General features: G+C 57.1%; 1 protein-coding gene across 2 annotated transcripts; it reads left to right on the top strand.

The window, feature by feature from the left end:
* Nucleotides 1-434: 434 nt before the first annotated feature.
* NRGN (neurogranin) lies at nucleotides 435-11,364 on the top strand. Of its 2 annotated transcripts, none has more exons than XM_064173055.1 (3): nucleotides 435-596; nucleotides 5,601-5,810; nucleotides 11,202-11,364. In XM_064173055.1, the coding sequence occupies exons 1-2, from the start codon at nucleotides 582-584 to the stop codon at nucleotides 5,808-5,810; spliced, it is 225 nt and encodes a 74-aa protein (XP_064029125.1). In that variant the 5' UTR covers nucleotides 435-581; the 3' UTR covers nucleotides 11,202-11,364. The 2 variants fall into 2 exon arrangements, with proteins under 2 accessions (XP_064029125.1, XP_064029126.1); XM_064173056.1 differs by having other exon boundaries at nucleotides 437-596; nucleotides 5,604-5,810.

Below are 11,364 nucleotides of genomic sequence, written 5' to 3' on the forward strand. Positions count from 1 at the left end.
TCAGACTATTCCTTTGTCCCCCTAAAATTAGCTCTTTGCCCCCCAAATCACTCTTTTGCCCCCCCAAATTACCCTTTTGCCACCCAAAATGCTCCTTTGCCCCCCAGAATACCCTTTCCCCCTTAAAAGACCCAAACTTTTACACACATCCCAGGATGAGAAGGCAGCAGCCTTGGTCCCCACGAAGCCCCCTTGCAGGCTGAACCATTTGCCGTGCCCCAGCTCGCCCAAACTCCGCTCCCATCCGCTGCCTCCTGCGGCGCTTGGGAAAAGCAGCGGAGGGAGCAGGGAGAGGAGGGGGGAAGAAAGGCGAAGAGCTAAGATCCCCCTCCTCATCCGGGAGAGGGAAAGGAGAGGAGAAAGGGAAAAAAAACCCAAGCAGCAACACCCCCCAGTGCCCACCCCCCGCTGGCAGCCTGGCACCGGCAGCTGTGGGCCTTGATAGGCTCGCCCGGCGGAGCTGCGCCTTACGTAGGCAAGCGGCTCCGCTCAACTTGCCACCCGCGCCGGAGAGCTGCCGGGGAACGCGGAGCCCACCGGAGCCCCTCGCCCATCGCTGCCCACCCGCCGGCCCACCCACCATGGACTGCTGCAACGTAGGTGGCCCTCCCTCGCCCCCCCCCCCTTCTTTTCCATCCCCCCCCCCCAAAATGTCGCTTTGTTGCCTTTTTAGTTTCTGCTCTCCCCGCTGCTTTGCTCGGGTACGGGGGCGGCGGAGGGGCTTCGGGGAGGAGGTGGAGGGGGTGTGGGGGGGTGTGGGTGCTGCACCCAAAGCTCAACCCGCCCCCACCCAAGCGCTGCTGCGGACCCCCACACCCACCCTGCAGACCCACATCCCACCCCCGGCGCCGCCACCCCTTTGCCTCCGTTTCACACCAGTTCGCCGCCAGCATCCCGGCGGCAAAGTGCCCTCAGCCCCAGCCCGGCGGCCAGGCGCGGGGCTCTGCCCCTCCGACCCCCGAAATCACTACCCAGGTGGGATTGGGAGATCCTTATGGATAAAGGGATGAACTGGAGGGGGGCACCAGGGCTGCACCCATCCCTCCTCACCCCGGGGCGAGCCTCCCTCTCTGCCCGGCTGCCGGTCGGCTCCGGGTGCAGATCCGGCACCAAACCGCAGCCTTTTCCCCTTTCCTCCTTTTCCCTCCCTTTTTTTCCTTCTTGCAGCCCTTTCCCCCCACCTTTCTCTCCTTTCTTTTTCCTCTCCCCCCTCCCCCCCTCTTTTCCCCTCAATTTCTCCCCTTTTTTTCCCTCCCGCTCAGCCGGCAGCACAGGGAGCAGCACCCATCTGCCCTCCTGGGCACCTCCAGAGAGGCAAAACCCACCCTGGATAGAGGATGTGTCCCACTCGGATATTTCCCCCCTTATAGGATCATCTCCCCCAGCCCCATGTATAGGATTTCTCCCTCTGGATATAAGATTTCTCGCTCTGGATTTAGGATTTCTGGCTCTGGATGTAGATTTCCTCTCTTGGATATAGAATTTTCCCCTTGGATACAGCTTTTCACCCTCTGCTTACAGGATATCTCCCCCTGGATGTAGGATTTCTCCCCTGAATGTAAGTTTTCAGTCCCTGGATAAAGGGTTTCTCCCTCTGGATGTAGGCTCTCTCCCTGGATATAGGTTTTTCCTCTCCTGGATATAGGTTTTTCGTCCCCTGGATGTAGGATTTCTCCCCTGGTTACAGGGTTTTATGCTCTGCTTATAGGATTTCTTCCACTGGATGTAGGATTTCTCCCCTTGGATTTAGGATTTCCCCCACATGGATGTTGGTTGCCCCTTGAATATAGGATTTTTGACCTGCATATATTTTCCTCCTTTAGATGTAGGATTTCCCCCCTGGATATAGGATATGCCCCTCTGGATATAGTCTCCCCCACCTGGATGTAAGATTTCTGCCCTGGATGTAGTTTTTTTACCCCCTGGATAAAGGATTTCTCCCCACGGATATAGGTTTCACCCACATGGATAGAGGATTTCTCCCTTGGATATAGGATCTGCCCCCCTGGATACAGGCTCTGCTCCCCTGGATAGATGTTTCCTCCACCTGGATGTAAGTTTTTACCCCCTGGATAAAGGATTTCTCCCCCTAAGTTCGGATTCCTCTCCTAGACACAGGATTTCATCCCCATGGATATAGGATTTCTTTCCTTGATGCAGGATTTTCCCCTCTGGATATAAGATACACCTCTCAGTATATAGATTTTCTCCCCTGCATATATTTCCCTCACCCCTATATAGGATTTCCAGACCTGAATATAGATTTTCACCTTCTGGATATAGAATTTCTCTCTTGGATATAGGATTTCTCCTCTGGATACAAGATCTGCCCTCTTCTCTGTAGGTTTTTCCCTTGAATATAGGATTTCCTGCCCCTGGCTATAGGATTTCTCTCCTGGATATAGGATTTCTGCTTTGCATATAGGTCTGTCTGCCTCCTGTATAGGATTTCTCTCCTGGCTATAGGATTTCTTCCCTGGCTAAAGGATTTCCAGCCCTGGCTGTAGGATTTCCCCCCCAGGCTAAAGGATTTACAAGCTTGGCTGTAGATTTCTCTCCTGGCTACAGGACTTTTGTCCTGGCTATAGAGTTTCCAGCCCTGGCTGTAGGATTTCCAACCCTGGCTGTAGGATTTCTCTCCTGGCTGTAGGATTTCCAGCTCTGGCTATAGGATTTCCAACCCTGGCTGTAGGATTTCTCTCCTGGCTGTAGGATTTCCAGCCCTGGCTGTAGGATTTCCAACCCTGGCTGTAGGATTTCTCTCTTGGCTGTAGGATTTCCAGCCCTGGCTGTAGGATTTCTCTCCTGGCTGTAGGATTTCTCTCTTGGCTGTAGGATTTCCAGCCCTGGCTGTAGGATTTCCAACCCTGGCTGTAGGATTTCCAGCCCTGGCTGTAGGATTTCTCTCTTGGCTGTAGGATTTCTCTCCTGGCTGTAGGATTTCTCTCCTGGCTGTAGGATTTCCAGCCCTGGCTGTAGGATTTCTCTCTTGGCTGTAGGATTTCTCTCCTGGCTGTAGGATTTCCAGCCCTGGCTGTAACTTCTCCACCCTGGCTGTATCTTTTCCATCTCAGACCTCTCACTCCAGCCACTGCTCCTTCTCTCCCTCCTTTCACCTTTTCCCGCCAGGAAAACAACCTGAGCAACTTCCCAGAGCCGCTGCATGCTCCGATGGGAAAAGCATCAAATCCTCCCCTCCCCCTCCCAGACCTGCACTTCCCAAACACCCTTCCCTCCACCCCCAAAAGCCCACCCCTCCTCCTGCACTGCTGCTGGCACCAGAGCTCCAACACCAGCTCCTTCCCATATTCCCATGGATTTTCCACACACAACCCCCTTGACCTCAGCATCAGATCCACCTGTTCTGGGGGGATACTGCAGGAGGGGAGAGGGCTGCAGTGATTTGTCCTTTTATTTGGGGGTAGGGAATAATTTCCTCTCCTCTGGCATTGCTCTCCTCCCAAAATTCCTGCTGTTTTTTGGTCTGAGGCCCCAGTGGAGGGATACAAGAGGATGCAGCAGGACGCCAGGGGAAGGGAAACTGAGGCACAGGCAGCTTGGCATGACCAGGCACACCTCACCCTGCTCCCAAAATCCCAACCCCTGCTCCCACGGGTGCTCCCCTCCCTCTATCCACCCCTCAAGAGAACAAGATCTGGATTCCTGGGGTCTGACTCTTGCAGCCAAGGGGTCCAGGTGGTGGCTTTAGGGATAAGCAGGAAGTGAAACACCTTCCAGGCTGCACTTCCAGCTGCAAAGCCTCCAAGAGGCCCCCAAAGGAGTAGGAGGTTTAGCAAAACCCCTTTGATTTTCGCCAACCCTCTTTGCTTTTGGCCAAGAGCCTCGAGCTGGGGCCCAGAACTCTCATTTTTAACCAAGGAAGAAGCCTAATTATTAGCAGGGGACCCCAACTTGGGCCGAAAGAGCTCAGCCCTCAGCAAAGAGCTCTGCTGTGCAGCAGGGGAAGAGCACTGAGCTGGAACAGGGAACCTTCATTTCCAGCAGAGAGCTCCCAGGTTTAGCTCTGCAGCCCAAGAACTTCCACTTTTGGTAGAGAACCTTCTCTTTTCTTTGGCAAAGAACTCCTCTGGGGCAGAGGAGGACCCCTCAGGTTTATCATCTAACCCTAATGATTTAGCAAAGTGCTCCAATGGTTAGCAAAGAACCCTACTTTTTAGCAAACGATCCAGATGTTAAGCAAAGAACCTTCATTTTCCACCAAATAATCCTGATTGTTAGCAAACAAGAATCCTAATTTCCAGCAAAGGCTCCTGATTTTTAGCAAGTCATTCTAATTTTTAGCAGATAATTCTAAAGTGCAGTGAATAATAATCCTAATATTTAGCCAAGAACCCTAATTTTTAGCCAAGAACCCTGATTTTAAGCAAAGGATGCTAATTATTAGCAAATAATCCTACCATGTGGCAAACAATAATCCCAATTTTTAGTGAATGATCCTGATTTTTAGCAAAGGCTCCCAATCTTTAGCAAATAATCCTGACCTTTAGCAAAGAATCCTCTCTTTTTAGGCTCTTTGCTTTTTAGCACAGGAGCCTCATGTTGGCAAAGAGCTCTCAGTTTTGGGGGGAGAAATCCCCCAAATATTTATCAACTCACCTGAATGTTTAGCAAAGAATTCTCATTTTTGGGGCAAATGATCCTGGTTTTTAGCAAATAAAGACCCCTGGTAGCTATCAGCTGGCCCAGATTTTTGGTGGACACCCTTCATAGTCATCAACCAACCCCAGTTTTGGGTCAAGACCTCTCATATTCATCAATGAACCCCAACTTTGGGCAGGACCTCTCATATCCACCAACCAACCCCAAAGTTTGGGTCAAGACCTCTCATATTCATCGACGAGCCCAAATTTGGGCCAAGACCTCTTGGTATCCATCAATCAACCCCAATTTTCAGGCAAAGACCTTTCATATCCATCAACTAACCCCAGAATTTGGGGGAACACCTCTCAGAGTCATCAATCAATGCCAACTTTGGGTGAAGAATTCTCATGTCCATCATCTGACTCCAAACTTCAGACGAGAACCTCTCATATGCACCAACCAACCCCAATTTTGGGGTCAAGACTTCTCATATTCACCAATCAATGCCAGCTTTGGGTGAAGAATTCTCATATCCAGCAACTAACCCCAAACATTTTGGACAAAGACCTCTCATATTCATCAAGCAATCCCAATATTGGGGTCAAGAACTCTCATAACCATCAATCAACCCCAATTTTGAGTGAAGATCACTCACATTCATCAACCAATATCAATTTTTGGGTGAAGACCTCTCATATCTATCAACCAACCCAAATTTTGGGCTGAAGACCTCTTATATCATCAATCAACCCCAATTTTTAAGTGAAGACCTCTCACATCCATCCACCAACCCCAATTTTTGGGCAGGGACCTCTCATATCCATCAACCAACCCCAATTTTGGGGTCAAGACCTCTCACATCCATCGAGCAACCCCAAATTTAGCTGAAGACTCCTAACTTTTAGCCTGGGGCAGAGGGAGGGGGAGCTGGAGAACATCCCTTTGAGGGACCAGCAGACCCTCTAACCCCCATCCCCTCGCTGCTCATTGCCTCCCAGCAGGAGGGCGCCTGCACGAAGCTGGACGAGGACATCCTGGATATCCCTTTGGACGATCCCGACGCCAACGCGGCGGCGGCCAAGATCCAGGCGAGTTTCCGCGGCCACATGACCCGCAAGAAGATCAAAGGGGGAGAGATCGACCGGAAAACCAAGGACGCCGAATGCGCCAACAGCACCCGCGGGGGTGACCTCCGCAACGGCGATTAGGTAGGTGCCACCCATGCCCCCTTCTCCTGGCACGGGGTCGTTCCTCACTCCGGCGCCCTCCCCCGTGCCAGGAGAAGGGCTTTTGGATCCCGAGAGGTGGAACCCCGCGGGCTGCTTGCCCTAATTCTGGGAGCTCGCCGTAGTACTTGGGGGCTGGGGAGGTGGGGGGTGGGAAGGAGGCGAAGTCCTAGATTCGGATTCGGTTTCTCCCTTAGCAACACCACCCTGAGCGCCTCGCCTCAGCGCAGGCTATTTTTAAAAGCCTGTGTCACAGTCTCCTGGCAGGAAAAGGTAAATTTAAAGGAGCGCCCACGGTGCCCGAGGCCGCCCGGCAGCAGCTGGCACCGGGCGGCAAGAGGGGAGGCAGCCGGCTGGGGTTGCGCCCCGTGGTGCTCCTGGTGCTGGCCGGAGGGAGAGGGGAATGACCGCGGGGAGAGGGGTGGGGGTGGGGAGGGTTGTGGCTGTGTGAGTGGTGGGGATACGGGAACGGGATGGGACTGCGGTGCTGTGGGAAGGCAGCGAGGGGAGATGCGGTGGAGATGAGCTGAGGCTGCAGCGGGCAAGCAGTGAGGGTGATGTGGGAGTGAGCTGAGGGTGCAGTGGAAAGGAACTGAGGATACAGCAAGGGTGAGTTGAGAAAGCAATGGGGATGCAGTGGGGAAGCAGTAAGGGTTCTGGGATGAGCTGAGGGTGCAGTGGGAAGGAACTAGGGATGCAGTGGGAAGGAGCTGAGGATGCAGCAAGGATGAGTTGAGGAAGCAATGGGGATGCAGTGAGGGTGCAGTGGGGAAGCAGTGAGGATGCAGTGGGAAGGAACTGAGGATGCAGAAGGAGTGCAACAAAGATGAGGAAGCAATGGGGAAGCAGTGAGGGTGCTGGGATGAGCTGAGGGTGCAGTGGGAAGGAACTGAGGATGCAGGATTGCAATGAAGATGAGTTGAGGAAGCAATGGGGAAGCAGTGGGAAGCGACTGAGGATGCAGTGGGAAGAAACTAAGGATGCAGCAGGGATGCATTGAGGATGCATCAAGGATGAATTGAGGATATAGTGGGGAAGCAACAGGGTTGCAGTGGGGATGCAGTAGGAAGAAACTGAGGATGCAGTGGGGGTGAGCTGAGGATGTAGTGGGAAGGAACTGAGGATGCAGTGGGGATGCAGTGAGCATGAACTGCGGATACAAAAGAGAAGCAATGGGCATGAAGTGGGCATGAAGTTGGCATGAAGGGGGAGGGGATTGAGAATGCAGTGGGATGCAGTGGAGGTACAGTCAAGACACAATGGGAAGGAACTGAGAGTGCAGTGGGAAAGAACTGAGGGTGTAGTGGGGATGCAGTGGGGAGGAATTGAAGATGCAGTGGGAGGAAACAGTGGGACTAGGGATGCAGTGGGATACACTGGAGATACAATGAAGAATGGAGGTGCAGTGGGGATTCAGTGGAAGGAACTGAGGATGCAGGGAGGGTTCTGTGGGGCTGCAGTGGGGAATATAGTAAAGATACAGTGGGGATGCAGTGTGGATTCAATGGGGATGAGGTTGAAAGGAACTGAGGATGCAGTGGGGATGCAGTGGGGATGCAATAGCGAAGCAGGGGCTGCAGTGAAGATTCAGTGGGACTGCAGTGGGGCAGCAGCTGCCAAGTGCAGGGCCTGTGCCACTCATTAGAGCCATGAGGTTCGTTAGAGCTGCCTCGTTAGATGGCTGAGCAGGTGTGAACCCTGAGGGGGATGTGTCCTGCACCCCCTCCTCCAACCTCCCTAGGTGCAGGCAGGGTGCAGGCAGCAGTGGGAAGCAAGAGAAGGGTGCAGGAGCAGGGCAGGGAGAGCATGCAGGCAGGGTGTGGGCGGGCTGCAAGTAGGGCAGGAGCAGGGTGCAGGCAGGGTGTGGGCAGGGGGAGGGCACAAAGAGGGTGCGAGCTGCAGGAGCAGGCGTGGGCAGGGTGCAAAGAGGGCAAGGGCAGGGTGCAGAAGGAGGGTGCAGGAGCAGGGTACAGGCAGAGTGTGAGAGCAGGGCGCAGAAAGAGTGTAAGATGCTGGTGCAGGATGCAGGCAGGGTGCAGATAGCAGCAGCAGGATGTAGGCAGGACATGGACAGGGACAAGTGTGCAGGAACAGGGTGCAGGCAGGGTGCAGGGTGCAGGATGCAGGGTGCAGGGTGCAGGCAGGATGCAGGAGCAGAATGCAGGCAGGGTGCATGGTGCAGGAGCAAAATACAGGCAGGATACATGGTGCAGGCAGGTTGCAGGAGCAGGGTGCAGGAACAGAACACAGGCAGGATTCAGGAGCAGGGTTAAGGAACAGAATGCAGGCAGAGTGCAGGGTGCAGGTAGGATGCTGGAGCAGAGTGCAGTGTAGAATGCATCCAGGGTGCATAGTGCAGGCAGGGTGCAGGAGCAGCATGCAGGCAGAGTGTAGGGTGCAGGCAACATGCAGGAAGAGAGTGCAGGAGTATGCAGTCAGGGTGCAGGGTGCAGACAGGGTTCAGGGTGCAGAGCAGAATACAGGAGCAAGGTGCAGAGTGCAGGCAGAGTGCAGGGTGCAGGCAGGATGCAGGAGTAGAGTGCAGGCAGGGTGTGGGGTGCAGGCAGGATGCTGGAGCAGGGTGCAGTGCAGAATGCATCCAGGGTGCATAGTGCAGGCAGGGTGCAGGAGCAGAATACATGAGCAGAATGCAGGCAGGGTGCGGGGTGCAAGAACAATGTGGAGGAAGAGGGTGCAGGCAGAACACAGGATGCTAGAGCAGGGTAAGAGGAGTCACAGGCAAGACACAGGAGCAGGGTGCAGGAGCAGGATGCCGGCAGGGTGCAGCTGGATCACAGGGTGCAGACAGCAAGAGCGGGGTGCAGACAGGGTGCAGGCAGTGTGCAGTAACAGGGTGTGGGATGCGAGAGCAGAGTCCAGGAGTAGGGTGCAGGCAGGGGGCAGTGTGCAAGCAGAATGCAGGGCGCAGGCAGGGGGCAGTGTGCAAGCAGAATGCAGGGTGCAGGCAGGGGGCAGTGTGCAAGCAGAATGCAGGGCGCAGGCAGGGGGCAGTGTGCAAGCAGAATGCAGGGTGCAGGCAGGGGACAGTGTGCAAGCAGAATGCAGGGTGCAGGCAGGGGACAGTGTGCAAGCAGAATGCAGGGCGCAGGCAGGGGGCAGTGTGCAAGCAGAATGCAGGGTGCAGGCAGGGGGCAGTGTGCAAGCAGAATGCAGGGCGCAGGCAGGGGGCAGTGTGCAAGCAGAATGCAGGGCGCAGGCAGGGGGCAGTGTGCAAGCAGAATGCAGGGCGCAGGCAGGGGGCAGTGTGCAAGCAGAATGCAGGGCGCAGGCAGGGGGCAGTGTGCAAGCAGAATGCAGGGTGCAGGCAGGGGGCAGTGTGCAAGCAGAATGCAGGGTGCAGGCAGGGGGCAGTGTGCAAGCAGAATGCAGGGCGCAGGCAGGGGGCAGTGTGCAAGCAGAATGCAGGGCGCAGGCAGGGGGCAGTGTGCAAGCAGAATGCAGGGTGCAGGCAGGGGGCAGTGTGCAAGCAGAATGCAGGGTGCAGGCAGGTCTTTGGGCTGGCCTCTGAGATCATCCAGTCCGACATCAACCCAGCCCCACCATGGCACCAAACCCTGCCCCCAGCGCCATGCCCCCAGGTTTCTGGAACACCTCCAGGGCTGGGCACTCCACCGCCTCCCTGGGCAGCCTCTGCCAATCCCTGACCACTCTTGCAGCAAAGAAATTGTTCCTCATCTCCAACCTGAACCTCCTCTGCAGCCCAGGGTGCTGGAGCTGCTGCTCTTGGCAGCTCCATGGGGAGGCACAGGAGGGCCAGGGGCTGCAGGGAGCCTTTCCAGAGGGATTCTCCCTGCCCCAGGAAAGCTCCTGGGCTGCAGGCAGATCCAGGGAGCTCCCAGCAGCAGAGAGCAAAGCCAGGAGCTGGCAGCAGAGCCAGCCTGGGCATCACCTCCTGTGGGGAAAGGGCAGCAGGGCAGGAAGCCTGGAGAAAGAGTCATGGGATAGTTCTGGTTGGAAGAGACCTTCAGGCTCATCCAGTCCAACCCTCCTCTGACTCTGCCAGGGCTGGGGCTCAGCCATGGCCTCAGCACCACAGCTCTGAGGCTCTGAAACCCCTCCAGGGCTGGGGACTCCACCACTGCCCTGGGCAGCCTGGAACAGGCCTGGGCAACCCTCGAGGGGAAGAAGTTTCTTCTCAGGTCCAACCCAAACCTCTCCTGGGGCAACCTGAGGCCATTTCCTCCTGTCCCTTGTTCCCTGGCAGCAGAGCCCAGCCCCAGCTGGCTCCAGGCTCCTGGCAGGGAGCTGCAGAGAGCAATGAGGTCTCCTCTCAGCCTCCTCTGCTCCACGCTCAGCACCCCCAGCTCCCTCAGCTGCCCCTCCCCAGCCCTCTTCTCCAGACCCTTCCCCACCTTTGCTGCCCTTCTCTGGCCCTGCTCCAGCTCCTCAGTGTCCTCCTGGCACTCAGGGCCCACAGCTGAACCCAGCACTCAAGGGGTGGCCTCAGCAGTGCCCAGCCCAGGGGCACAATCCCTGCCCTGCTCCTGCTGCCCACACCACTGCTGAGCCAGGCCAGGCTGCTGCTGCCCTTCCTGCCCACCTGGGCACCCCCTGGCTCCCCTTCAGCTGCTGCCACCCAGCACCCCCAGGGCCTTTCCTGCTGGCCACTTTCCAGCCACTCTGCCCCAGCCTGGAGCCCTCCTGGGGCTGCTGTGCCCCAAGGGCAGGACCCAGCCCTGGGCTTTGCTGAACCTCATCCCATTGCCCTTGGCCCATCCCTGCAGCCTGGCCTGGTCCCTCTGCAGAGCCTCCAACCCTGCAGCAGAGCACAGCCACCCAGCTTGGTGCCATCTGCACACTGCCTGGGCGACAGGGCGCAGGCAGGGCGCAGGCTGCAGGCAGGGTGCAGGCAGGATGCAGGGTGCAGGCAGGGTTCAGGCAGGGTGCAGGCAGGGCACAGGGCGCAGGCTGCAGGCAGGGTGCAGGCAGAGTGCAGGGTGCAGGCAGAATGCAGGGTGCAGGGTGCAGGCAGGGTGCAGGCAGGGCACAGGCAGAGTGCAGGGTGCAGGCAGGCTGCAGGCAGGGTGCAGGCAGGGCACAGGGCGCAGGCAGAGTGCAGGGTGCAGGCAGAGTGCAGGGTGCAGGCAGGCTGCAGGCAGGGTGCAGGCAGGGTGCAGGCAGGGCACAGGGCGCAGGCTGCAGGCAGGGTGCAGGCAGGGCGCAGGCAGAGTGCAGGGTGCAGGCAGGGTGCAGGCAGGGCACAGGCAGAGTGCAGGGTGCAGGCAGGCTGCAGGCAGGGTGCAGGCAGGGTGCAGGCAGGGCACAGGGCGCAGGCTGCAGGCAGGGTGCAGGCAGGGCGCAGGCAGGGTGCAGGCAGGGCCCATGGTGCTGACTCTCTCTCCTTGCTTGCAGGGCTGCCCAGGTGCTCCCCGGACCCCCGCCAGCACCCGCCGAGCCCCAGGACCCCCTGCTTCTCCCCGCTGCTGCCCCCCGCATGCCGCCCCCGGGGCCCCCCCGCCGCCGGGGCCTCCCCCGCCCCAGCCCCCCCACGCCCCAATAAAGGTCCCTGCCAGAG

Source organism: Pogoniulus pusillus, chromosome 38 (assembly GCF_015220805.1).
Source record: "Pogoniulus pusillus isolate bPogPus1 chromosome 38, bPogPus1.pri, whole genome shotgun sequence".
NCBI classification, from domain to species: Eukaryota; Metazoa; Chordata; class Aves; order Piciformes; family Lybiidae; genus Pogoniulus; species Pogoniulus pusillus.